The sequence below is a fragment of the Pan troglodytes genome, chromosome 19 (genome assembly GCF_028858775.2).
Source record: "Pan troglodytes isolate AG18354 chromosome 19, NHGRI_mPanTro3-v2.0_pri, whole genome shotgun sequence".
In the NCBI taxonomy this organism is placed as follows: domain Eukaryota; kingdom Metazoa; phylum Chordata; class Mammalia; order Primates; family Hominidae; genus Pan; species Pan troglodytes.
In genome coordinates this window covers 77,489,394-77,513,340 of record NC_072417.2, presented here as the reverse complement: position 1 = coordinate 77,513,340, position 23,947 = coordinate 77,489,394, and the positions used below count along the sequence as shown (strand labels likewise).

General features: G+C 44.5%; 1 protein-coding gene across 8 annotated transcripts in view; it reads left to right on the top strand.

Moving 5' to 3' along the window:
* Positions 1-23,947, top strand: part of PECAM1 (platelet and endothelial cell adhesion molecule 1) — a 109,228-nt gene that overhangs the window by 49,614 nt on the left and 35,667 nt on the right. For all 8 annotated transcript variants that reach the window (XM_016932758.4, XM_016932756.4, XM_016932757.4 and 5 more), the window contains 5 exons: positions 3,999-4,292; positions 6,743-7,048; positions 12,069-12,344; positions 18,676-18,924; positions 21,695-21,970. In XM_016932758.4, coding sequence (XP_016788247.3) covers positions 3,999-4,292; positions 6,743-7,048; positions 12,069-12,344; positions 18,676-18,924; positions 21,695-21,970 — 1,401 coding nt within the window. The remainder of the gene's footprint in view (positions 1-3,998; positions 4,293-6,742; positions 7,049-12,068; positions 12,345-18,675; positions 18,925-21,694; positions 21,971-23,947) is intronic.

Below are 23,947 nucleotides of genomic sequence, written 5' to 3'. Positions count from 1 at the left end.
GGGCTTTTTTGAGATGGAGTTTTGCTCTTATTTCCCAGGCTGGAGTGCAATGGCATGACCTTGGCTCACTGCAACCTCTGCCTCCCAGGTTCAAGCAGTTCTCCTGCCTCAGTCTCCCAAGCAGCTGGGATTACAGGCGCCCACCACCACACCCGGCTAATTTTGTATTTTTAGTAGAGACGAGGTTTCACCATGTTGGCCAGGCTGGTCTTGAACTCCTGACCTCAAGTGATCCACCCGCCTCGGCCTCCCAAAATGCTGGGATTACAGGCATAAACCACCATGCCCGGCTGGTCCAAAGAAAGTTTTGTGTCAAGAGCTCATCCAGCAGGCTTCTTAAATCAGGAGCTTGTAAGTTGCACATAAAGACAAAAAAGGGAGTTCCAAAGAGTAATGCTGTGGGAAATGACTTGAATTTAAACCGTCACCTTGTTTCATCTCATGGACTGGTCAGACACCATTTTTGTTGTCGTTGTTGTTGTTAAATTAATTGCTCAGAATATAGCAGCAGGCACAAATTGTAGTACTCGTTTTAAAATTGAAGATTAAATTTTAAATTACCCAACAAAGGCCTAACTTTGTTAAAAGAGAGGGAAAGGACAGGTTCTGCCAGTATCTCTGGCCAGCTAGCTAACTAACTTTTTTCTTATTCCAAAAAAATGACTTGGGACCACTTATAAAAATTATGTATTGTTGTTCAACAAGATACAATTAATGAGGAAATCAGGATGAGAGAAAAATAAAGGCAGGGAAATAAAGCTATGGCCCATTTAGCACAAACGCATCCCAAAGATTGCTAGAAGCAGAGGTGAAATTTTTGCTGTGTGTTAACAATCAAAGCAAAAAGAGGAACAAGGTCCATTAGAACATTCTCAGAATCCACAAGATAGAAATGAATCAGTTGTTCAGCATAAACACAGTGTTTCCTGGTGCTGTTGGAACACTTTGTGAAATTAGGGACAATATCTCATCAACATCCCAGACCAACATCCCAAAAGACCATTTAATAGCTTGCATCTGTGCTTCTCCCTACCCCATAGCCCCTCCCTCCAGAGATGACCACTATGCTGACTTGTAAAATATTAATCTTATATCCGGCCACCTTTCTTTTTCGTTTGTTTGTTTGTGTTTTTGCAGACAGAGTCTTATTCTGTCGCCCAGTGCAGTGTTGTGATCTCAACTTACTGCAACCTCTGCCTCCCAGGTTCAAGTGATTCCCTGCCTCAGCCTCCCAAGTAGCTGGGATTACAGGTGCATGCCACAATGCCTGGCTAATTTTTGTATTTTTGGTAGAGACGGGGTTTCACCATGTTAGCCAGGCTGATCTCGAACTCCTGGCCTCCCACAGTGCTGGGATTACAGGTGTGAGCTGCCATTCCTGGCCTTATCCAGCCACCTTTCTAAACTCACATTTATTTCTAATAATTTGTCTGCAGACTCTTTGAGGTTTTTACATATCATGTCATCTGTCTTTGAGAGTTTTAAACATTGGACTGCTCCATTCACTCAAAAATTTTAAAAAATTCCATGATTGCATTATTCATACTTCACGGAGATAGATGGGGGGCTAAGAAAGCATACCAGACATAGTCACTTTCAATCCCAGGTCCAAATGCTGGATAGGTAGCTTCCTTGAGAATGGGCATGGTAGAAATTTCTGGGGGGACGTGTAGGGATTTGGGAAAAACACCTGGTTTTATGGTCATGGACTTTCAGTACATTTTTTTCCAAATCCCCTACAGATCAATTACTTTTTCTCTTTTTTTATACTTATTTAATTTTTTTTAGATGGAGTTTCGCTCTTGTTGCCCAGGCTGGAGTGCAATGGCGCGATCTCAGCTCACTGCAACCTCTGCCTCCCGGGCTCAAGCGATTCTCCTGCCTCAGCCTACTAAGTAGCTGGGATTACAGGCATGCACCACACCCGGCTAATTTTGTATTTTTAGTAGAGACAGGATTTCACCATGTTGGTCAGGCTGGTCTCAAACTCCTGACCTCAGGTGATTCACCCACCTTGGCCTCTCAAAGTGCTGGGATTACAGCCGTGAGCCACTGCGCCTGGCCTCTTTTCTTTCTTTTTTTTTTTTTTTTTTGAGACAGGATCTCACTCTGTCACCTAGGCTGGAGTGCACTGGCATGATCATGGCTCACTTCAGCCTCGACCTCCCAGGCTCAGGTGATCCTCCCACCTCAGCCTCCTGAGTAGCTGGGACTACAGACACATGCCACCATGCCCGGCTGATTCTTTTGTATTTTTGTAGAGTCAGGGTTTTGCCATGTTGCCCAGGCTGGTCTCGAACTTCTGGGCTCAAGCGATCCTCCTGCCTCGGCCTCCCAAAATTCTGGGATTACAGGCATGAGCCACTGCACCTAGCTTCATCCATATTTTTTTTAGCCATGTATAGAACATGAGATGTTTGAAGTTGTTTTCTGACAGGAATTTGGAGAGTGAATATTTTATGGTGCTGATTAAACCCAGATTCATGTGCTTGGAAAAGACAACCACAGGAAAGCTAGTGAGTGCTTTGAAATACGTCAAGGGGTAAAACTAAGACCACAAGTAGGCTGCAGAAGCACCTACAGGCATTGCCAAGAGGATCTCCAAAAAGCAGTCCACCCTGGTCTGCTCTGAAGTTTGGATACAAGTCCTGACCCATGGGCATGGTTCAGGATCTTCTAGCCTGGAAAATTTTCAGGGCAGTTGCCCACAACCAACCAACTGACAAAAACAGAGCAATAGCTAGAGAGCACCCAATTTTAAGCAATCCACCCTTCCGTCAGCCTGCTACTGTGAATGAGCCTCAATATGTGATCTGTAGTTAGCTGAATTCTATTGACAGCCTATGGTTACTGGATATAAGCCAATTCTGTTCTGGGGACTTGCCAGAAATGACACAATTGGCCAGTTGACCCACAGCCTAGTTCCTAGCAGAGACTGGATAGCTGACTGAGCGCTGTGGCTGTTTTGAGGCTTGACCGGAGATTCCTGTCGTTGGCAGAGGGGAATCTGTAGTCTTTGCTTCTTGGTAGCAAGTGAGGCTGAAAACGCAAGTAGCAGGCTAAAAACTGGTTTCAAGTCCTCACCATCTGGTGAAACCTCAGAGCCCATCAGATAGAAAATGCCAGCTGGGACTGTGCTAATTTGGTAAGGCCTGGGTGGAGAAGGAGGGCCTGGGCAGGACCATCTGGTTTCAGAATGGAGGTAGCAGTCATTTATTAAGCACTTAATATATATCAGGCACTGTACAAGAGACATTCTGGCTGTTCTCCTGTACATTTCCTGCAAAGACCTAATGAGATATGATTACTCCATCCTACAGGTAAGGAAACTGAGCCCAGAGAGTCTAGCTGCCCAGGGTCACACAGTAAATGATGAGCTAGGACTTGAACACTTGACTGCTTGAATCCTGTACTCCCTCCAGGGGCCAAGATGTGGCAGCTCACAGAATGCCTATATCTTTTTTTTTTTGTCTTTTGAGACAGTCTCACTCTGTCGCCCAGGCTGGAGTGCAGTGGTGAGATCTCACCTCACTGCAACCCCCGCTTCCCAGGTTCAAGTGATTCTTGTGCCTCAGCCTCTCAAGTAGCTGGGATTACAGGCCTGCACCGCCAAACCTGGCTAATTTTTGTATTTTTAGTAGAGAGGGGGTTTCACCATGTTGGCCAGGCCAGTCTCTAACTGCTGGCCTCAGGTGATCCACCCACCTTGGTCTCCCAAAGTGCTGGGATTATAGGCGTGAGCCACCATACCTAGCTCTACATCTGTATCACAGTCTGTTCCTTTGCCTTGGTGGGAAAAGTTGCAGCTTAGTACCAACTGCCTCCTGCTTGAGCCACTGTGCACAGTTACTATCAGCCTGGCCCTGTAGGCATGTAGGACCCCTGGACTCAATACTGCATAGGATGGGATAAGACCACATCTGATGTGGTGAAGGTCACCGGGATGATGTTGTTTCTGAGATAACAGGTATGTCTGCCTTCCTTCCCTTTGCATTTAGCTTTCACAATCAACAGTGTCGACATGAAGAGCCTGCCGGACTGGACGGTGCAAAATGGGAAGAACCTGACCCTGCAGTGCTTCGCGGATGTCAGCACCACCTCTCACGTCAAGCCTCAGCACCAGATGCTGTTCTATAAGGATGACGTGCTGTTTTACAACATCTCCTCCATGAAGAGCACAGAGAGTTATTTTATTCCTGAAGTCCGGATCTATGACTCAGGGACATATAAATGTACTGTGATTGTGAACAACAAAGAGAAAACCACAGCAGAGTACCAGGTGTTGGTGGAAGGTGAGTCCTTGGAACTGAGCACAGGCAAGCAGATGGAGCATAGCACACAGTGGCGTGAATAACAGCTGTGAATGAATAGTGACACTGGACTTAACTCTCCACCCATCACCCTCTCATTCATCTGCCTGGCATTTTCCTTACCTGAATACGTAAGCACTAGACATATTCCCAATAGGCCAGGCCCTTCCTTCCTTCCTTCCTTCCTTCCTTCCTTCCTTCCTTCCTTTCTTTCTTTGATGGAGTCTCACTCTGTCACCCAGTCTGGAGTGCAGTGGTGTGATCTCAGCTCACTGCAACCTCTGCCTCCCAGGTTCAAGCGATTCTCCTGCCTCAGCCTCCCAAGTAATTGGGATTACAGGTGTGTGCCACCACACCTGGCTAATTTTGTATTTTTAGTAGAGATGGGGTTTCACTGTGTTGGTCAGGCTGGTCTCGAACTCCTGACCTCAAGTGATCCACCTGCCTTGGCCTCCCAAAATGCTTCTTCATCTCGTCTCATAAATTAAAATTTCTTCTTCAAGACTCAACTCAATGATGTCTCCTCTTTCCAAAACAAAATTGATCTACCCCAGGGTGCCAGTCAGTACAGCTCTGATGCTCTCTCTACATTCAATGGTATTTGTGTGTATAAAGGCCACAGCGGTGTGTTAAGACACTGCGTTCTGCAGTCACTCTGCCTGGGTTTCAATCTGGGCAAGTCCCTTAACAGCTCTAAACTTCAAAATCCTCACCAGTAAAAGGAAGATAACAACGATACCCATTTCAGGCAATTATTGAGAGGATTAAAAGTGTCATGTGGGTAGAGTGCTTAGCAAAATTTCCAGCACCTAGTGAGTTCCTAATAAATGGAAATGTATTTATTTATTTTGAGACAGAGTCTTCCTCTGTCACCCAGGCTAAAGAGCAATGGCGCGACCTTGGCTCACTGCAACCTCTGTCTCCTGGGTTCAAGCGATTCTCCTGTCTCAGCCTCCCAAGAAACTGGGATTACAGGCACGCGCCACTGTGCCTGGCTAATTTTTTGTATTTTTAGTAAAGACGGGGTTTTACCATGTTGGCCAGCCTGGTCTCGAACTCCTAACTTCAAGGGATTTACCCACCTTGGCCTCCCAGAGTGTCAGGATTACAGGTGTGAGCCACCATGCCCGGTCCACAAATATTCTATTTCACTCAGTATTGCCATCCGTTCTTACACATCTGTCTGCTCTTCTGGATAGTGAAATTGTAAAGACAGAGATGGTGTTTGGTTTATTCTTATATCTTGAACAATGAATCTGGCTCATAGTAGGCATTCAGTCAATGTTCATGGAATAAATTAAAGTCAGTCCTAGCCTGTGGCTGCATTCAATAAAGGGTAACAACAATCACAGTGACACTGACAAATACTGGCTACCTTTCCCCTCTAAGCATCATCTGTTGGGAATCTGATTGTGTCCTCTTCCCAATAGGATTATAAACCATTGAAAACACCAAGTACATCTTGACCATATTTTATTTTTTTAATTAATTAATTAATTTTTTTTTTATTTTTTTTGAGACAGAGTCTCACTCTGTTGCCCAGGCTGGAGGGCAGTGGTGTGATCTCAGCTCACTGCAACCTCTGCCTTCGGGGTTCAAGCAATTCTCCTGCCTCAGCCTCCCAAGTAGCTGGGATTACAGGTGCCTGCCACCATGCCCAGCTAATTTTTTGTATTTTTAATAGAGATGGGGTTTCGCCATGTTGGCCAGGCTGGTCTCAAACTCCTGACCTCAGGTGATCCACCTGCCTCAGCCTCCCAAATTGTTGAGATTACAGATGTGAGCCACCTCGTGTGGCCTTAGTGGTGATTTTGGTGTACCCATCACCCGAGCAGTGTACACTGTACCCAGTGTGTAGTCTTTTATGCCTCGCTCCCTCCCACTCTTTCCCCTGAGTCCCCAAAGTCCACTGTATCATTCTTATGCCTTTGTTTCCTCATAGCTTAGCTCCCATTGAGCATATTTTATATTTTTTCCTTTCTTTTCTTCTCTTTTTTGAGACAGGGTCTCTGTTGCCCAGGCTGGAGTGCAGTGGTGGGAACACTGCTCACTGCCGCCTCAACCTCCTAGGCTCAAGTGATTCTCCCACCTTGGCCTCCCAAGTAGCTGGGACTACCAGTGCACACCACTAACTACCCCTGGCTAATTTTTAATTTTTTTTTTGTAGAGATAGCATTTCACCGTATTGCCCAGGCTGGTCTCCAACTCCTGGGCTCAAGAGATCCACCCACCTCAGCCTCCAGATTTTATATTTTTCAAAGTGCCTAGTACTGTGCTGGGCACATACCTGTTCATTTATTACCTGGTAGGTCGCACTGGGTGTTCAGAGAACAAAAAAGAGCCCTCTCATGGGTCAACTACAGTCACTCAGCGGAGGGAGGCTTGTGTCTCTCAATCAGGCTGATACTGACAGACTTTCTCTTTCCCCATAGGAGTGCCCAGTCCCAGGGTGACACTGGACAAGAAAGAGGCCATCCAAGGCGGGGTCGTGAGGGTCAACTGTTCTGTCCCAGAGGAAAAGGCCCCAATACACTTCACAATTGAAAAACTTGAACTAAATGAAAAAATGGTCAAGCTAAAAAGAGAGAAGAATTCTCGAGACCAGAATTTTGTGATACTGGAATTCCCCGTTGAGGAACAGGACCGCATTTTATTCTTCCGATGTCAAGCTAGGATCATTTCTGGGATCCATATGCAGACCTCAGAATCTACCAAGAGTGAACTGGTCACCGTGACGGGTCAGCGTCATGCTCCCTTCTTCATCGTTCTTTGTGGTTTCTGGTTTGGTATGGGGAGAAAGAACTCAGAACTGGGAAGGGGCTGCTGTTCTCAGGACTTAAGACCTGTTCTTAATCATTTTAAGCCAGTATTTTTCAAGCTTTTTTGACTGTTATACAGTTAAATTGCATACAATTTTTCAAACAAGAGTTTCACCAACAACACTTTACTCTTAATATATATGATGCTTTTTGTTTGTTTGGCTTGGTTTTTGGGTTTTTTTTTTTTTTGAGACAGAGTCTCGCTCTGTCGCTCAAGCTGGAGTGCAGTGGTGCAATCTTGGCTCAGTGCAGCCTCTGCCTCCCGGGTTCAAGCAATTCTTATGCCTCAGCCTCCGGAGTAGCTGGGATTACAGGCATGCAGCACCACGCCTGACTAATTTTTGTATTTTTAGTAGAGATGGGGTTTCGTCATGTTGGCCAGGCTGGTCTCAAACTCCTGACGTCAGGCGATCCACCCGCCTTGGCCTCCCAAAGTGCTGGGATTACAGGCGTGAGCCACCACCCCAACCTTGTGTGTGTTTTTGAGACAGGGTCTTGCTCTGTTGCCTGAGCTGGAGTGCAGTGGCATGATTTCAGCTCACTGCAACCTCCGCCTCCCAGGTTCAAGCGATTCTCCTGCCTCAGCCTCCTGGGTAGCTGGGATTACAGGGGCATGCCACCATGCCTGGCTAAATTTGTATTTTTAGTATAGACAGGGTTTTACCATGTTGGCCAGGCTGGTCTCAAACTCCTAACCTCAGATGATCTACCCACCACGGCCTCCTAAAGTGCTAGGATTACAGGCGTGAGCCACCGTGCCCAGCCTATTTCAGTCTTTAAACACTGGCCATGACGCACTACACTGATGCATTATGTGATCTGTAGTTTGGAAGCCACTGCTTTAAGCCATCGAGGGTCAGACACCAGGAAGTTGGGTTTGGAGGGGATCGGGAGGAAAGAGGGGCCAGGTCCTCAGCCTTGGCCTCCTGTTGTTCAATGTAGATTTGCGTTGGACAAACAGCAAACAAATGAGGTGGCCTGGGAAATGCTCCTAGGAGAGAAGGAGGCAACAGCAGAGGGAAGCTGGGGAGTGTCCAGGACATACAGGGCTCTAGGACAGGTAGTCAGCCACTCCCAGGACCCGGTCTCATTTGCCAAGCCGGGAGAAGTCAGGGGAAGGCACACCCATGTAGATATTTGCAAATATTTCCAAAATAGGAAACTTACATTTTGTCATAAATGGTCCCCTTCTTTTGGCATCCCACTTTATCCTGCCCATTGTGTGTATGTGTGTCTGTATGTTCTATTATCTGATTATAAAATCATGTGTGCTCTGGGTAGAATTTTCAGACAAAAGAGCAGGATATAAAGTATGTATATAAAGTGACAATCATTTATAATGCCTCTACTTAGAGAAAACCACACATGATCCTCTAGACTTTTTCTGCATATATTTATATATCATACACACACCCAGCCACACACACACACACACACACACACACACACACACAGAAAAAAATCTTTTGTTTTTACAAAAGATGGGGACCTATCACACTATTTTACAGCTTTTTTAAAACCAGACAAAATCTTATGGACTTTTGTCCATATGAAGAAATATAGATCTATCTCATTTTAGAACTCAGAACTTGACTGTAGGGATGGGCCATCTCTGCAACCCTCAAACTCCTGGGCTTGAGTGATTTACCTCATCTTCTGTTGATGGATATTTAGGTATTTTTCTCAGTTTTTGCTATTACAACAATCTTGCAGTATAGATATTTGTACTTGTAACTTGTGTACTTTGGCAACTATTTTACTATTATTATTTATATGGTTAATTCTTAGTAGTCAAATTGTTGAATCAGATGTTTTGTGCATTTTCTTATTTATTTATTTATTTATTTATTTGAGACAGAGTTTCACTCTTGTTGCCCAGGCTCGAGTACGGTGGCGCAATCTCAGCTCACCGCAATGTCTGCCTCCCGAGTTCAAGCGATTCTCCTGCCTCAGCCTCCCGAATAGTTGGGATTAGGCATGTGCCACCACGCCTGGCTAGTTTTGTATTTTTAGTTGAGATGGGGTTTCTCCATGTTGGTCAGGCTGGTCTTGACTCCCGATCTCAGGTGATCCACCTGCCTCAGCCTCCCAAAGTGCTGGGATTACAGGCATGGGCCGCCACACCTGGCCTGTGCATTTTCAGTTAAAAACTTCAGCATGAGGCCAGGCATGGTGGCTCACATCTGTAATCCCAGCACTTTGGGAGGCTGAGGCAGGCGGATCACCTGAAGTCAGGAGTTTGAGACCAGCCTGGCCAGCATGGTGAAACCCCATCTTTACTAAAAATACAAAAATTAGCCAAGCGTGGTGGTGGGCACCTGTAGTCCCAGCTACTCTGGAGGCTGAGGCAGGAGGATCACTTGAACCTGGGAGGTGGAGGTTGCAGTGAGCCACCGTGTCACTGCATTCCAGCCTGGGTGACTGAGTGAGACTCCATCTCAAAACAACAACAAAAACTTCAGTATGAAAAACTTATCGTAAAATAAAAAGACAAATGACAAACTGGAGAAAATATTTGCATAGTACCTTTGACAAAGAGCTAATTCCTTTAATTTATAAAAGGTTTGGCTGACTGTGCCTGGATCGATGTTGCCAAAGTGCTAGATATTGCCAAAGTGCTCTTCAAGATGGTTGAACATTTTCATCAGTAGTGATGCTAGTGTTTGTTTTCCCACATCCTTACCAACAAAGTTTTTCTTTCTTTCTTTCTTTTTTAAATAGAGATTAGGGTCTTGCTATGTTGACCAGGCTGTTCTCGAACTCCTGGCCTCAAGTGATCCTCCCATCTCGGCCTCCCAAAGTGCTAGGATTGCAGGCGTGAGCCACTGCTCCTGGTCCTAACAGAGTATTTCAATGTTTTATTATTTTTGACAATCTAGTTGAGGTATAGTGATATATATCATTGTGGTGATTTGTATTTCTTTAGTTTTTAGTGAGGTTGAGTTTGTTTATTCGTCTATTACATTTTTTTCCCGTAAACCGCCTATTCATATATGCCTTGTCATTTTTATTGTGAATCACAAAACTCCGGTGCCACAAAGAAACAAGATAGGTAAATTTGACTAAAGTCATTTTTATTGTTCCTGGTTGGATTTGTTCAAGCCCTTTATTTTATTTTTATTTATTTATTTATTTTTGAGATGGAGTCTCACTCTGTCGCCCAGGCTGGAGTGCAGTGGCGCGATCTCGGCTCACTGCAACCTCCACCCACCAGGTTCAAGTGATTCTCCTGCCTCAGCCTCCTGAGTAGCTGGCATTACAGGGGGCTGCCACCATGCCCAGCTAATTTTTGTATTTTTAGTAGAGACGGGGTTTCACCATCTTGGCCAGGCTGGTCTTAAACTCCTGACCTCGTGATCCACCCATCTTGGCCTCTCAAAGTGCTGGGATTACAGGTGTGGACCACCGTGCCTGACCCCTTTATTTTATTTTAAAAAATATTTTATAATATGTTTTTTGAGATGGAGGGTCTCACCATTGTTTCCCAGGCTGGTCTTAAACTCCTTAGCTCAGGCAGTTCTCCTGCCTCAGCCTCCCAAAGTGCTGGAGTTGCAGGCGTGAGCCACCGCCCCTAGCTGAGCCTTTAATAAATTGATTAGCTATTTGTCAGTGATATTATGCACATATTTTCTCTAGTTTGTCATTCTTCTTTGAGTTTTATGATAAGTTTTCCATGCTGAAGTTTTTAATCTTCATTTAGTCAAATTTACCTGTTCTGTTTCCTTATGGCGCCTCAGTTTTGTGATTCATACTTAAAGGTCTTCTGCATGTCAAGATTATTAAAGGAAAAAAACACACCCATGTTTTCTATTCCTGTGCTATGGTTTCATTTTTTTCCCCCTGCATTTAAATATCTGGCGCATCTGGAGTTGATTTGGGTGAAAGAAAAACACTCTTCAGCTATTATTAAGGTTCCCCAGAAGACCTAAAATTTGAGAGTCCTAAAGCATGTAAAGGATGCCTTCCCCTTTTTTACTTTTATTTGAGAAGGCAGGCTATTATTTTATGATAACTTCTAATTATGAATTGACTTTATAATGCTAAAAATCACTAATGAATATTAAAGCATTAGAGTACTCTAAGTTCACTATTAGCATTTTAAAGATATCCCTAATCTATATTTTACACAGTTGGAATCTGTATATATTCCAGTTTATGCCCTGGGCTTGTTTTTTTGTTGTAAGTGGAAATGAAAGCCTAGGACCTATCCCTACTTCCCTGAAGATCCTATGCCCTGGTTGGTATGTGATCTATACTTGATTAAAACTATTTTTCTTTTTAAATAGAGATAGGGTCTCACTATGTTGCCCAGAGGCATTTCTAGAACTCCTGGGCTTCCTAAGTGTTAGGATTACAGGTGTAAGGCCCCACACTCAGGCAAAATTGTTTTTCAAACTGCATGAGTCATGAAATCAGTTTAGTGAGTGATGGCCAGCATTTAAAAAAATGAAATAGAAAAGACTAGAAGCCACTTTTTTGGAGGCATGCGATTATTTAAATATGCATTTCCATGAAGCAGCACGTTTCACAGAGCTGAACTTTTGAAAGCTATAGTATCTTCATGCTGAAATGCCAAGCTTCCATGAAGTGCTGAGAATAGCCTAGAAAACTCGTAGTGGGCAGGAGGAAGATCATTTCTAAATACTGTGGTTATTTCTGAAGTCCTCTGAAGGCGAGATCTAGAGAAGGTGTTTGGCCTTTGGGAAGCTTCAGAAACCCAGATAATTGCAGTGAAGAAGCCTGAAGATGCAAGAGTGAGCGAGAAGGGAGGGAGTATGAGAGCAGCCAAGGCAAAAGTTCTAGAGAAGAAAGGTTGAATTTTTAAAGTTAGTTAGGAACAATAGAAGTTTGAAAAGGGGAAGCAGCAAAAAGAGCAGAAGAGGCTCCTCTTGCCCAGGTTTGCACCTGAGTCCAACCAGGTTGTCTTCCTCTCTTGCAGAATCCTTCTCTACACCCAAGTTCCACATCAGCCCCACCGGAATGATCATGGAAGGAGCTCAGCTCCACATTAAGTGCACCATTCAAGTGACTCACCTGGCCCAGGAGTTTCCAGAAATCATAATTCAGAAGGACAAGGCGATTGTGGCCCACAACAGACATGGCAACAAGGCCGTGTACTCAGTCATGGCCATGGTGGAGCACAGTGGCAACTACACGTGCAAAGTGGAGTCCAGCCGCATATCCAAGGTCAGCAGCATCGTCGTCAACATAACAGGTAGGGCTGCTGCTGCGGGAGGGTGTTGGCATATGGCGGGCTCAAGAGGCCACCATGCTGCAATCCAGCATGGCCAAAGAGAGCTGATACATTTCCTGCCCCTGCTTATCTGAATGAATGTGCTCAGATGGGGCTTTGGTGCTCGTGGGAAGAAACCACTGCAGAGCGAGTTAACAGTCTACTGTGCGTGTTGAGGGTACAGGCTCCGGCACCAAAACTCAACCCTGCCGCTCACTGCTTCTGTGACCTTGGGTGAGTTATTGAATGTGCCGCAGCTCTGTGAGATGGTGATAATGACCTTTTAGGACTGCTATAATGATTAATGAGATAACTATACTGTAAGCATGAGCTGAGAGATTTGTACAGAGTAAGACTCTGAACACTGGTTAATGTTTTCATTACTCTGTTATATTTCTCCATCCCCTGTGACAAGCACTATGCTAGATCCCAGACATGGGTCCTATGACAGGGCCACAAATGAGAAAGCGTTAGTAAACTCAAAAATAATGATAACATGGCTGGGCATGGTGGCTCACGTCTGTAATCCCAGGACTTGGGAGGCCAAGGTAGGCAGATCACTTGAGGCCGGGAGTTCGAGACCAGCCTGGCCAATATGATAAAACCCCATCTCTACTAAAAATATGAAAATTAGCTGGGCATGTCATCATGCCTGTAATCTCACCTACTCGGGAGGCTGAGGCACAAGAATCTCTTGAACCCGGGAGGCAGAGGCTGCAGTGAGCTGAGATTGCGCCACTGCACTCCAGCCTGGGCCACAGAGTGAGACTCTGTCTCAAAAAAAAAAAAAAAAAAAAAGAAATGACAATTACCCTTTGTTGAACATTGCATGAATGATGGGTTTATATACATTTTCTTTTCTTTTTTTTTTTCTTTTTTGAGACAAAGTCTCACTCTGTTGCCCAGGCTGGAGTGCAGTGGCACGATCTCGGCCCACTACAACCTCTGCCTCCCAGGTTCAAGTAATTCTCCTGCCTCAGCCTCCCGAGTAGCTGGGATTACAGGTGCGTGCGCCACCATGCCCTGCTAACTTTTTGTATTTTTAGTAGAGATGGGGTTTCACCATGCTGTCCAGGCTGGTCTCAAACTCCTGACCTCAAGTGATCTGCCTGCCTCGGCCTCCTAAAGTGCTGGGATTATAGGCATGAGCCACTGGGCTGGCCCAGGTTTATATATATTTTCATTTTATGCTCATAACAATTCAAGGAGATAGGCATAAGAATGTCCACTTTATGGATGTGGAAACTGAGACTGTGAGGTTAGTAACTCAACCAAGGATTACAGGGTTACCAAGGGGGTAGAACAAGAGTCACCCTCAGGCCTGTTTGGCTTTCAAATCCATGAACTTGAAAGTTCCCTCAGACTCCTAACCCTCCTTACCTGGCTTTAGTTCCCTCTAAAGTACTCAGCACCAAAAATATACTCTACCTTTCTTGTTTATTATGTGTATGCAGCCACTAGAATGCAAGCCGCTGAGAACAGGAACATTATTTTGCTCAGTGCTATATCCTTAACACCTAGAACAGTGCCCGGCACACAGGAGGAATTCAATACATATTTGTTGGATGAAGGAATGAGTGTTAGATGACAATGTTTCAGGGGACAGAGACAGTCAGCACTTCTTGGTTGCACGGTGAAGGGGTTCTCGTGTGTCTGTATTCATAACGTTCATTCATTCATTTGTTCAGTTATTTACTAAAAGCCTCCTATGTGTCAAGCATTGAGTGTGCAGTGTCAGCAACAGTCTCCAGCACCATAGGTAGGCTACCAACTACCCAACTGGTATATTGGCATATACATTGGGTCCTGCTGGTCTATAGTGTGTGCTAGCAATTTAGTTAAGTATTGATCATGACTTATATTTTGATGGCTCATGGTATTTTTTTACTGATACAATTTATATTATCTCGTTAAAGAAAAGTACCAGTTCAACACATATTGAGCATTTTCTGTATGCTGGGCAACTTACTGGGGACAAAGAGCTACCTAAGACCCGGTTTTACCTATGAAGAATTCATAGACATAACTAGACCAGTCTACAGCATTTTGTGGTAGAAGCCCAAATGGACTGAGACATTCTGTCTCAGACACTTTCCCTGGATAACTTTCTCCAACAGGTCTCTCCATGATTCCCAAGGCTAGGTTCAGTGTCTTTTTTCTTTTCTTTTTTTTTTTTTTGAGATGGAGTTTTGCTCTTGTTGCCCAGGCTGCAGTGAAGTGGCATGATCTCAGCTCACTGCAACCTCCGCCTCCCAGGTTCAAGCGATTCTCCTGCCTCAGCCTCCCGAGTAGCTGGGATTATAGGCATGCACCACCACACCTAGATAATTTTTGTATTTTTAGTAGAGACGGGGTTTTGCCATGTTGGCCAGGCTTGTCTTGAACTCCTGACATTGTGATCCGTCCACCTCGGCCTCCCAAAATGCTGGGATCACAGGTGTGAGCCACCACGCCCTGCCAGTTCAGTGTTTTTCCTATGGGGTCTGTGACAAATAATGCATCTGAATCAACCACTAAATGTAAGCACTTTGAAGTCAGAGACTGTTTCTTATTCACTGATATCTCTCAGTGCCTAGCAAGGGGCCCGCCACAGAGAGAACCTTCAATAAATACTTGTGGGGTGAAATGAGTGAGTGAACAAATACATGAGTGAATGCATGAATCATTATTTGCTGCATTACAAGCTGCAAAACTTTTCTTTTGTTTCTTTTTTTTTTTTTTTGAAACGGAGTTTCACTCTTTTTTAAAATTATTATTATACTTTAAGTTTTAAGGTACATGTGCACAATGTGCATGTTAGTTACATATGTATACATGTGCCATGCTGGTGTGCTGCACCCATTAACTCGTCATTTAGCATTAGGTATATCTCCTAATGCTATCCCTCCTCCCTCCCCTGACCCCACAACAGTCCCCAGAGTGTGATGTTCCCCTTCCTGTGTCCATGTGTTCTCATTGTTCAATTCCCACCTATGAGTGAGAAGATGCGGTGTTTGGTTTTTTGTCCTTGCCATAGTTTACTGAGAATGATGATTTCCAATTTCATCCATGTCCCTACAAAGGACATGGCTGCATAGTATTCCATAGTGTATATGTGCCACATTTTCTTAATCCGGTCTATCATTGTTGGACATTTGGATTGGTTCCAAGTCTTTGCTATTGTGAATAGTGCCGCAATAAACATATGTGTGCATGTGTCTTTATAGCAGCATGATTTATAGTCCTTTGGGTATATACCCAGTAATGGGATGGCTGGGTCAAATGGTATTTCTAGTTCTAGATCCCTGAGGAATCGCCACACTGACTTCCACAATGGTTGAACTAGTTTACACTCCCACCAACAGTGTAAAACTGTTCCTATTTCTACACATCCTCTCCAGCACCTGTTGTTTCCTGACTTTTTAATGATCGCCATTCTAACTGGTGTGAGATGGTATCTCACTGTGGTTTTGATTTGCATTTCTCTGATGGCCAGTGATGGTGAGCATTTTTTCATGTGTTTTTTGGCTGCATAAATGTCTTCTTTTGAGAAGTGTCTGTTCATGTCCTTCGCCCACTTTTTGATGGGGTTGTTTGTTTTTTTCTTGTAAATTTGTTTGAGTTCATTGTAGATTCTGGATATTAGCCCTTTGTCAGATGAGTAGGTTGCGAAAATTTTCTCCCATTTTGTAGGTTGCCTGTTCACTCTGATGGTAGTTTCTTTTGCTGTGCAGAAACTCTTTAGTTTAATTAGATCCCATTTGTCAATTTTGCCTTTTGTTGCCATTGCTTTTGGTGTTTTAGACATGAAGTCCTTGCCCATGCCTGTGTCCTGAATGGTAATGCCTAGGTTTTCTTCTAGGGTTTTTATGGTTTTAGGTCTAATGTTCAAGTCTTTAATCCATCTTGAATTAATTTTTGTATAAGGTGTAAGGAAGGGATCCAGTTTCAGCTTTCTACATATGGCTAGCCAGTTTTCCTAGCACCGTTTATTAAATAGGGAATCCTTTCCCCATTGCTTGTTTTTCTCATGTTTGTCAAAGATCAGATAGTTGTAGATATGCGGCGTTATTCCTGAGGGCTCTGTTCTGTTCCATTGATCTATATCTCTGTTTTGGTACCAGTACCATGCTGTTTTGGTTACCGTAGCCTTGTAGTATAGTTTGAAGTCAGGTTGCGTGATGCCTCCAGCTTTGTTCTTTTGGCTTAGGATTGACTTGGCGATGCGGGCTCTTTTTTGGTTCCATATGAACTTTAAAGTAGTTTTTTCCAATTCTGTGAAGAAAGTCATTGGTAGCTTGATGGGGATGGCATTGAATCTATAAATTACCTTGGGCAGTATGGCCATTTTCACGATATTTATTCTTCCTACCCATGACCATGGAATGTTCTTCCATTTGTTTGTATCCTCTTTTATTTCATTGAGCAGTGGTTTGTAGTTTTCCTTGAAGAGGTCCTTCACGTCCCTTGTAAGTTGGATTCCTAGGTATTTTATTCTCTTTGAAGCAATTGTGAATGGGAGTTCACTCATGATTTGGCTGTCTGTTTGTCTGTTATTGGTGTATAAGAATGCTTGTGATTTTTGTACATTGATTTTGTATCCTGAGACTTTGCTGAAGTTGCTTATCAGCTTAAGGAGATTTTGGGCTGAGACAATGGGGTTTTCTAGATATACAATCATGTCATCTGCAAACAGCGACAATTTGGCTTCCTCTTTTCCTAATTGAATACCCTTTATTTCCTTCTCGTGCCTAATTGCCCTGGCCAGAACTTCCAACACTATGTTGAATAAGAGTGGTGAGAGAGGGCATCCCTGTCTTGTGCCGGTTTTCAAAGGGAATGCTTCCAGTTTTTGCCCATTCAGTATGATATTGGCTGTGGGTTTGTCATAGATAGCTCTTATTATTTTGAGATACGTCCCATCAATACCTAATTTATTGAGAGTTTTTAGCATGAAGCGTTGTTGAATTTTGTCAAAGGCCTTTTCTGCATCTATTGAGGTAATCACGTGGTTTTTGTCTTTGGTTCTGTTTATATGCTGGATTACATTTATTGATTTGCATATATTGAACCAGCCTTGCATCCCAGGGATGAAGCCCACTTGATCATGGTGGATAAGCTTTTTGATGTGCTGCTGGATTTGGTTTGCCAGTATTTTATTGAGGATTTTTGCATCAATGTTTATCAAGGATATTGGTCTAAAATTCTCTTTTTTGGTTGTATCTCTGCCTGGCTTTGGTATCAGGATGATGCTGGCCTCATCATCCTGAGGGAGGATTCCCTCTTTTTCTATTGACTGGAATAGTTTCAGAAGGAATGGTACCAGTTCCTCCTTGTACCTCTGGTGGAATTCGGCTGTGAATCCTTCTGGTCCTGGACTCTTTTTGGTTGGTAAGCTATTGATTATTGCCACAATTTCAGATCCTGTTATTGGTCTATTCAGAGATTCAACTTCTTCCTGGTTTAGTCTTGGGAGAGTGTATGTGTCAAGGAATTTATCCATTTCTCCTAGATTTTCTAGTTTATTTGCGTAGAGGTGTTTGTAGTATTCTCTGATGGTAGTTTGTATTTCTGTGGGATCGGTGATGATATCCCCTTTATCATTTTTTATTGCGTGTATTTGATTCTTCTCTCTTTTTTTCTTTACTAGTCTTGCTAGCGGTCTATCAATTTTGTTGATCCTTTCAAAAAACCAGCTCCTGGATTCATTAATTTTTTGAAGGGTTTTTTGTGTCTCTATTTCCTTCAGTTCTGCTCTGATTTTAGTTATTTCTTGCCTTCTGCTAGCTTAAGGAGTTTCATTCTTGTTGCCCAGGCTGGAGTGCAGTGGAGCGATCTCGGCTCACTGCAATCTCTGTCTCCTGTGTTCAAGGGATTCTCTGGCCTCAGCCTCCCGAGTATCTGGGAATACAGGCGCCCACCACCATGCTGGCTAATTTTATATTTTTAGTAGAGATGGGGTTTCACCGTGTTGCCCAGGCTAGTCTCAACTCCTGACCTCAGGTGATCCACCCACCTCTGCCTCCCAAAGTGCTGGGATTACAGGCGTGAGCCACCACACCTGGCCACAAGTTGCAAAACTTTTCTAATCCTTGTCATTGAAATAAATTGGATTAACAAGAAAGGAAAACCTGCCATTGGAATCCTAGGCAAAGAATGAACCCTAGCTCCTTACTGGGGTGATCGTTAGGTACATGAGAAGCAAAGGAAAACTTTTTGCTGGAAGCTGGAAGTTGGTTCTGCCAAGAGCACCTGAGCCAAGGGCCTCTCCAGGAAGGGTCTTTAGGGTGGTGGCCAGACACATCTCGCTCCATTCCCACTCACTGTTTTTCAGAACTATTTTCCAAGCCCGAACTGGAATCTTCCTTCACACATCTGGACCAAGGTGAAAGACTGAACCTGTCCTGCTCCATCCCAGGAGCACCTCCAGCCAACTTCACCATCCAGAAGGAAGATACGATTGTGTCACAGACTCAAGATTTCACCAAGATAGCCTCAAAGTCGGACAGTGGGACGTATATCTGCACTGCAGGTATTGACAAAGTGGTCAAGAAAAGCAACACAGTCCAGATAGTCGTATGTGGTGAGTATATTGTTGCTGACTCAGAGGACATCCGGGGTTGAATGGGAGAAAGGAAATTTATCTGCAGCTGCCGCCCTCTCCGGTCTGAGCAGACTCAGGCAGGGTAAGAACTAGAGGGAGAGAAGTGTGAAATCAAAAGGCCAAAGAAACAAGGAGGTATTCCTGCTCAGAACACTGATTCACTGATGATGATGTGGCCTCTGACTTACTAAGATTCTGGCAAGATTCTGCCTCCTGGAGCAAGTACCCACCCAAAAGGTCAGGAAGGAAACACTACTTAGTCAATGTTAAACTTTTCTTTTTTTTTTTTGAGACAGAGTCTCACTCTGTCGCCCAGGCTAGAGTGCAGTGGCACGATAGCTCACTGCAACCTCTGCCTCCTAGGTTCAAGTGATCTCCTGCCTCAGCCTCCCAAGTAGCTGGGATTACAGGTGCCCACCACCATGTCTGCCTAATTTTTGTATTTTTATTTTTATTACTTTTATTTATTTATTTATTTATTTATTTTGAGATGCAGTCTCGCTCTGTCACCCAGGCTGGAGTGCAGTGGCACAATCTGGGCTCACAGCAAGCTCCGCCTCCTGGGTTCACGCCATTCTCCTGCCTCAGCCTCCCAAGTAGCTGGGACTACAGGCTCCCGCAACCACGCCTGGATAATATTTTTTTGTATTTTTAGTAGAGATGGGGTTTCACCGTGTTAGCCAGGATGGTCTCCATCTCCTGACCTCGTGATCTGCCTGCCTCGGCCTCCCAAAGTCCTGGGATTACAGGCCTGAGCCACCACACCCGGCCAAGAATATCAAAATTCCATTTTTTAAATCTGTATCCTGGCTAACCCAAAAGGGTAAGACTTCCAGTGGACAGAATGTAGGTATTTGACCACCAGGAGCTGGGCTTCTCAGGCCTGAATGTGCATGCAAGACCTGGTTAAAATACAGTTATGATTCAGTATTTTAGGCCCAGATGGGGCCAGGTTCTGCATCTCTAACTAGCATTTTGGTGATGTGGATGCTGTTGGTCTCTGGACCACACTTTGGGTGGCGAGATTCTGGATGATTATAGAACTCCAGTCAAGTTGTCACTGTCACTGTATTATTCAGTCACGATCCTTTCATTTAACCTGTGGCTGTGTTTTATCCAGCTAAGATTTTATTATAGCTTCAACTGAACCAGGATTTTAGCCTATTTTTAATGCTCTAACCACCTAACTCAAAAGGCAGGAATGCAAGAGACAAATGTGTGTTATAATGTTTTATTTTATTTTTTGTTCTTGGGAGGAGGAAATCTCATTGTATAAGGTTTAAATAAACTAATGCCTAAATAATGACCTAATATAATTCTTATCTGTTAAGAGGCTGAAGCACTAAGAAGACTTTTTTTTTCTTTTTTTTTCTTTTTTTTTGAGATGGAGTTTTGCTCTTGTTCCCCAGGCTGGAGTGCAATGACATGATCTCGGCTCACTGCAACCTCTGCCTCCCGGGTTCAAGCGATTCTCCTGCCTCAGCCTCCCGAGTAGCTAGGATTACAGGCATGTGCCACCATGCCCAGCTAATTTTGTATTTTCAGTAGAGACGGGGTTTCTCTACATTGGTCAGGCTGGTCTTAAAGTCCTGACCTCAGGTGATCTGCCCACCTCGGCCTCCCAAAGTGCTGGGATTACAGGCATGAGCCACCGTGGCTGGCTGAGAATAATTTAAAAACATATATATTGGCTGGACCTGGTGGCTCACACCTGTAATCCCAACAATTTGGGAGGCCAAGGTGGGTGGATCACCTGAGGTCAGGAGTTTGAGGCCAGCCTGGCCAACATGGTGAAACCCACTCTCTACTAAAAATACAAAAGTTAGCCGGGTGTGGTGGCACATGCCTGTAATCCCAGCTACTCGGGAGGCTGAGGCAGGAGAATCCCTTGGACCCAGGAGGTGGAGGTTGTGGTGAGCTGAGATTGCGCCATTGCACTCCAGCCTGGGTGACAGAGCAAGACTCGGTCTCAGAACACACACACACACACACATACACACACACACACACACACACACACACACACACATATATGCTCAGCCAGGTGTGGTGGCTCATACTTATAATCCCAGCACTTCGGGCAGCTGATGTGGGAGGATCACTTGAGTCCAGGAGTTCAAGACCAGCCTGGGCACATAGTGAGACCCTGTCTCTACAAAAAATAAAGAATTAGCCAGGTGTGGTGTGCACCTATAGTCCCAGCTACTTGGGAGGCTGAGGTAGGAGGATTGCTTGATTCTGGGAGGTTGCAGTGAGCTGTCATTGCACCACTGCACTCCAGCCTGGGTAATAGAGTGAAACCCTGTCTCAAATACACACACACACACACACACACACACACATTTTGTTGGCTACTTGTTGTACTTTTTCTATGCTTTCTGTGTCTTTGCTCAACACAAGAAAAGTATATTATGTGTGCATGTGCGTGTGAGATATGGTAAAATATGAACATGTATTTCTGGGGATGTAATGTTTTCCTTGAATTTCTGTCATTCTCTGTTTTGCTTATTGTACTTCTCTTTCCCTTTCCCTTCTCACCACACACACACACACACACACACACACACACACACACACACACAGCCTGTCAGTCTCATAGGTGTCCTATAAAGGTAAATAAGGCAGGCAGGCATTTGAAATTACAGCAGGGATAGAAAGCAAAGCTCAGGCTTTGGAGGAGGAACCTCTTGTGCTGGATGCTTTGCTTTTACCTTCAGTGCCTTTTGGATTGTTTCTCCCTCTGTTCTAGAAATGCTCTCCCAGCCCAGGATTTCTTATGATGCCCAGTTTGAGGTCATAAAAGGACAGACCATCGAAGTCCGTTGCGAATCGATCAGTGGAACTTTGCCTATTTCTTACCAACTTTTAAAAACAAGTAAAGTTTTGGAGAATAGTACCAAGAACTCAAATGATCCTGCGGTATTCAAAGACAACCCCACTGAAGACGTCGAATACCAGTGTGTTGCAGATAATTGCCATTCCCACGCCAAAATGTTAAGTGAGGTTCTGAGGGTGAAGGTGATAGGTAAGTTGCTGTGCTATGAGAAGAAATCATGTGGGCTTGGGGCATTCGTTCATGCCCAGGGACTGTGGGGACAATAAGAGAAGTAGGGGGCCAGGTGCGGTGGCTCATGCCTGTAATCCCAGCACTTTAGGAGGCCAAGGCTGGTGAATCATTGAGGCCAGGAGTTCAAGACCAGCCTGGCCAACATGGTGAAACCCCATCTCTACTAAAAATACAAAAATTAGCTGGGCATGGTGGCGTGCGCCTATAATCCCAGCCACTCGGGAGGCTGAGGCAGGAGAATGGCTTGAACCCAGGAAGCAGAGGTGGCACTGAGCCAAGTTGCGCCATTGCACTCCAGCCTGGGCAACAAGAGCGAAACTCCATCTAAAAAAAAAGAAAAGCGAGAGAAGTAGTGGGTGCTTATGCAAAGTCCATATACTAGATATGCACCAAAGCAGGGCCAAGGTTCAGTAAAGGAGGCTGGAAAATATTTGGGGGCTATTGATGAGGACAATGTAATCTCTTTCCAGAACCTTTCAACAAACTGCTAAAATATGATAAGCATGAAAGTGTCCTGACTGCAGGAAGCACTGAAGTTGTGCATATGGGCTCCCTTAGCACTTTCTCCTTTCCAGATACACTGTTCTGAGAATTGTAGATCAGGACTCTGCTGTTGTGACTCCTAGCCGGGCAACCCTGCCTTGTGTGAAATCCGCAGCAGTGAGAGCTACAGGCTGTGGTCTCATGGCAGTTACTAACATTTGCCTGGGATTCTCATCATACTCAAGAGAAATATACCATTGTCTTGGGGGTGGACAGTTTCCCTTAAGCCTCTATCTCATGCCTCTCAGAAGGCCTCAGGAGTGCCATTGCTTGCATGTCTTAGATATTTTGCATCCTGTTGTAAAAAGTTTAATAAGGCTTCCTCCTCTTTGTCCTTCTTGTTTAGTAACTGCCTATCTACATGGGCTGCTGGTGGATGTGAATAGGAGAGAGGGATTCCTGCTTCTATTCATGTATAGTCTAATAGTAGCCATACCTTTTCAATTAACATTAACATAGGCCGGGTGAGGTAGCTCACACCTGTAATCCTAGCGCTTTGGGAAGCTGAGGTGGGCGGATCACCTGAGGTCAGGGATTCGAGACCAGCCTGGCCAGCATGGTGAAATCCTGTCCCTACTAAAAATACAAAAAATTAGCTGGGTGTGGTGGTGGGCACCTTTAATGCCAGCTACTCGGGAGGCTGAGGCACAAGAATCATTTGAACCTGGGAGGCAGAGGCTGCAGTGAGCCAATATCATTCTGCTACACTCCAGCCTGGGCAACAGAGCAAGACTCCATCTCAAAAAAAAAAAAAAATTAACATTAACATAGACTAAGCACCTAATGGTGTGAGGCATACAAAAAAGAAGACATATTCTTTGTTTCAATGCTGTAGTAAGAAACACAAGCTCTCCTAATTAAATGATGGAGAAACATCTGAATCATAATACCAATAAGCATAGAAAAAATGTTAGGGGTCATGTTTGGTTGTCACGTGAACTATATCCTTACAGTGATGGTGATAGTAATTCAGGGTATGTCAGACGTCATCTAGCTTAAGTGGGTAAACATTGTGAAAAAGCTGGGCTAGGTGCCAGGGCTTGAGAATGGGTGGGCAGAGAAGGCTGAAGATGGCTGAACATCTCCAGCAAACACATGAGCCAAAAGGTCCCATGGGGCACTTCAAAAGACTGTGCGCGGCCAGGTGCGGTGGCTCACGCCTATAATCCCAGCACTTTGGGAGACTGAATGGGGTGGATCACTTGAGCCCAGGAGTTTGAGACTAGCTTGGCCAACATGGCAAAACCCCGTCTCTACTAAAAATACAAAAATTAGCCCAGTGTGGTGGTGGGTGCCTGTAGCCCCAGCTACTCAGGTGGCTGAGGTGGGAGAATCGCTTGAATCCAGGAGGCAGAGGTTGCAGTGAGCCAAGATCGTGCCACTGCACTCCAG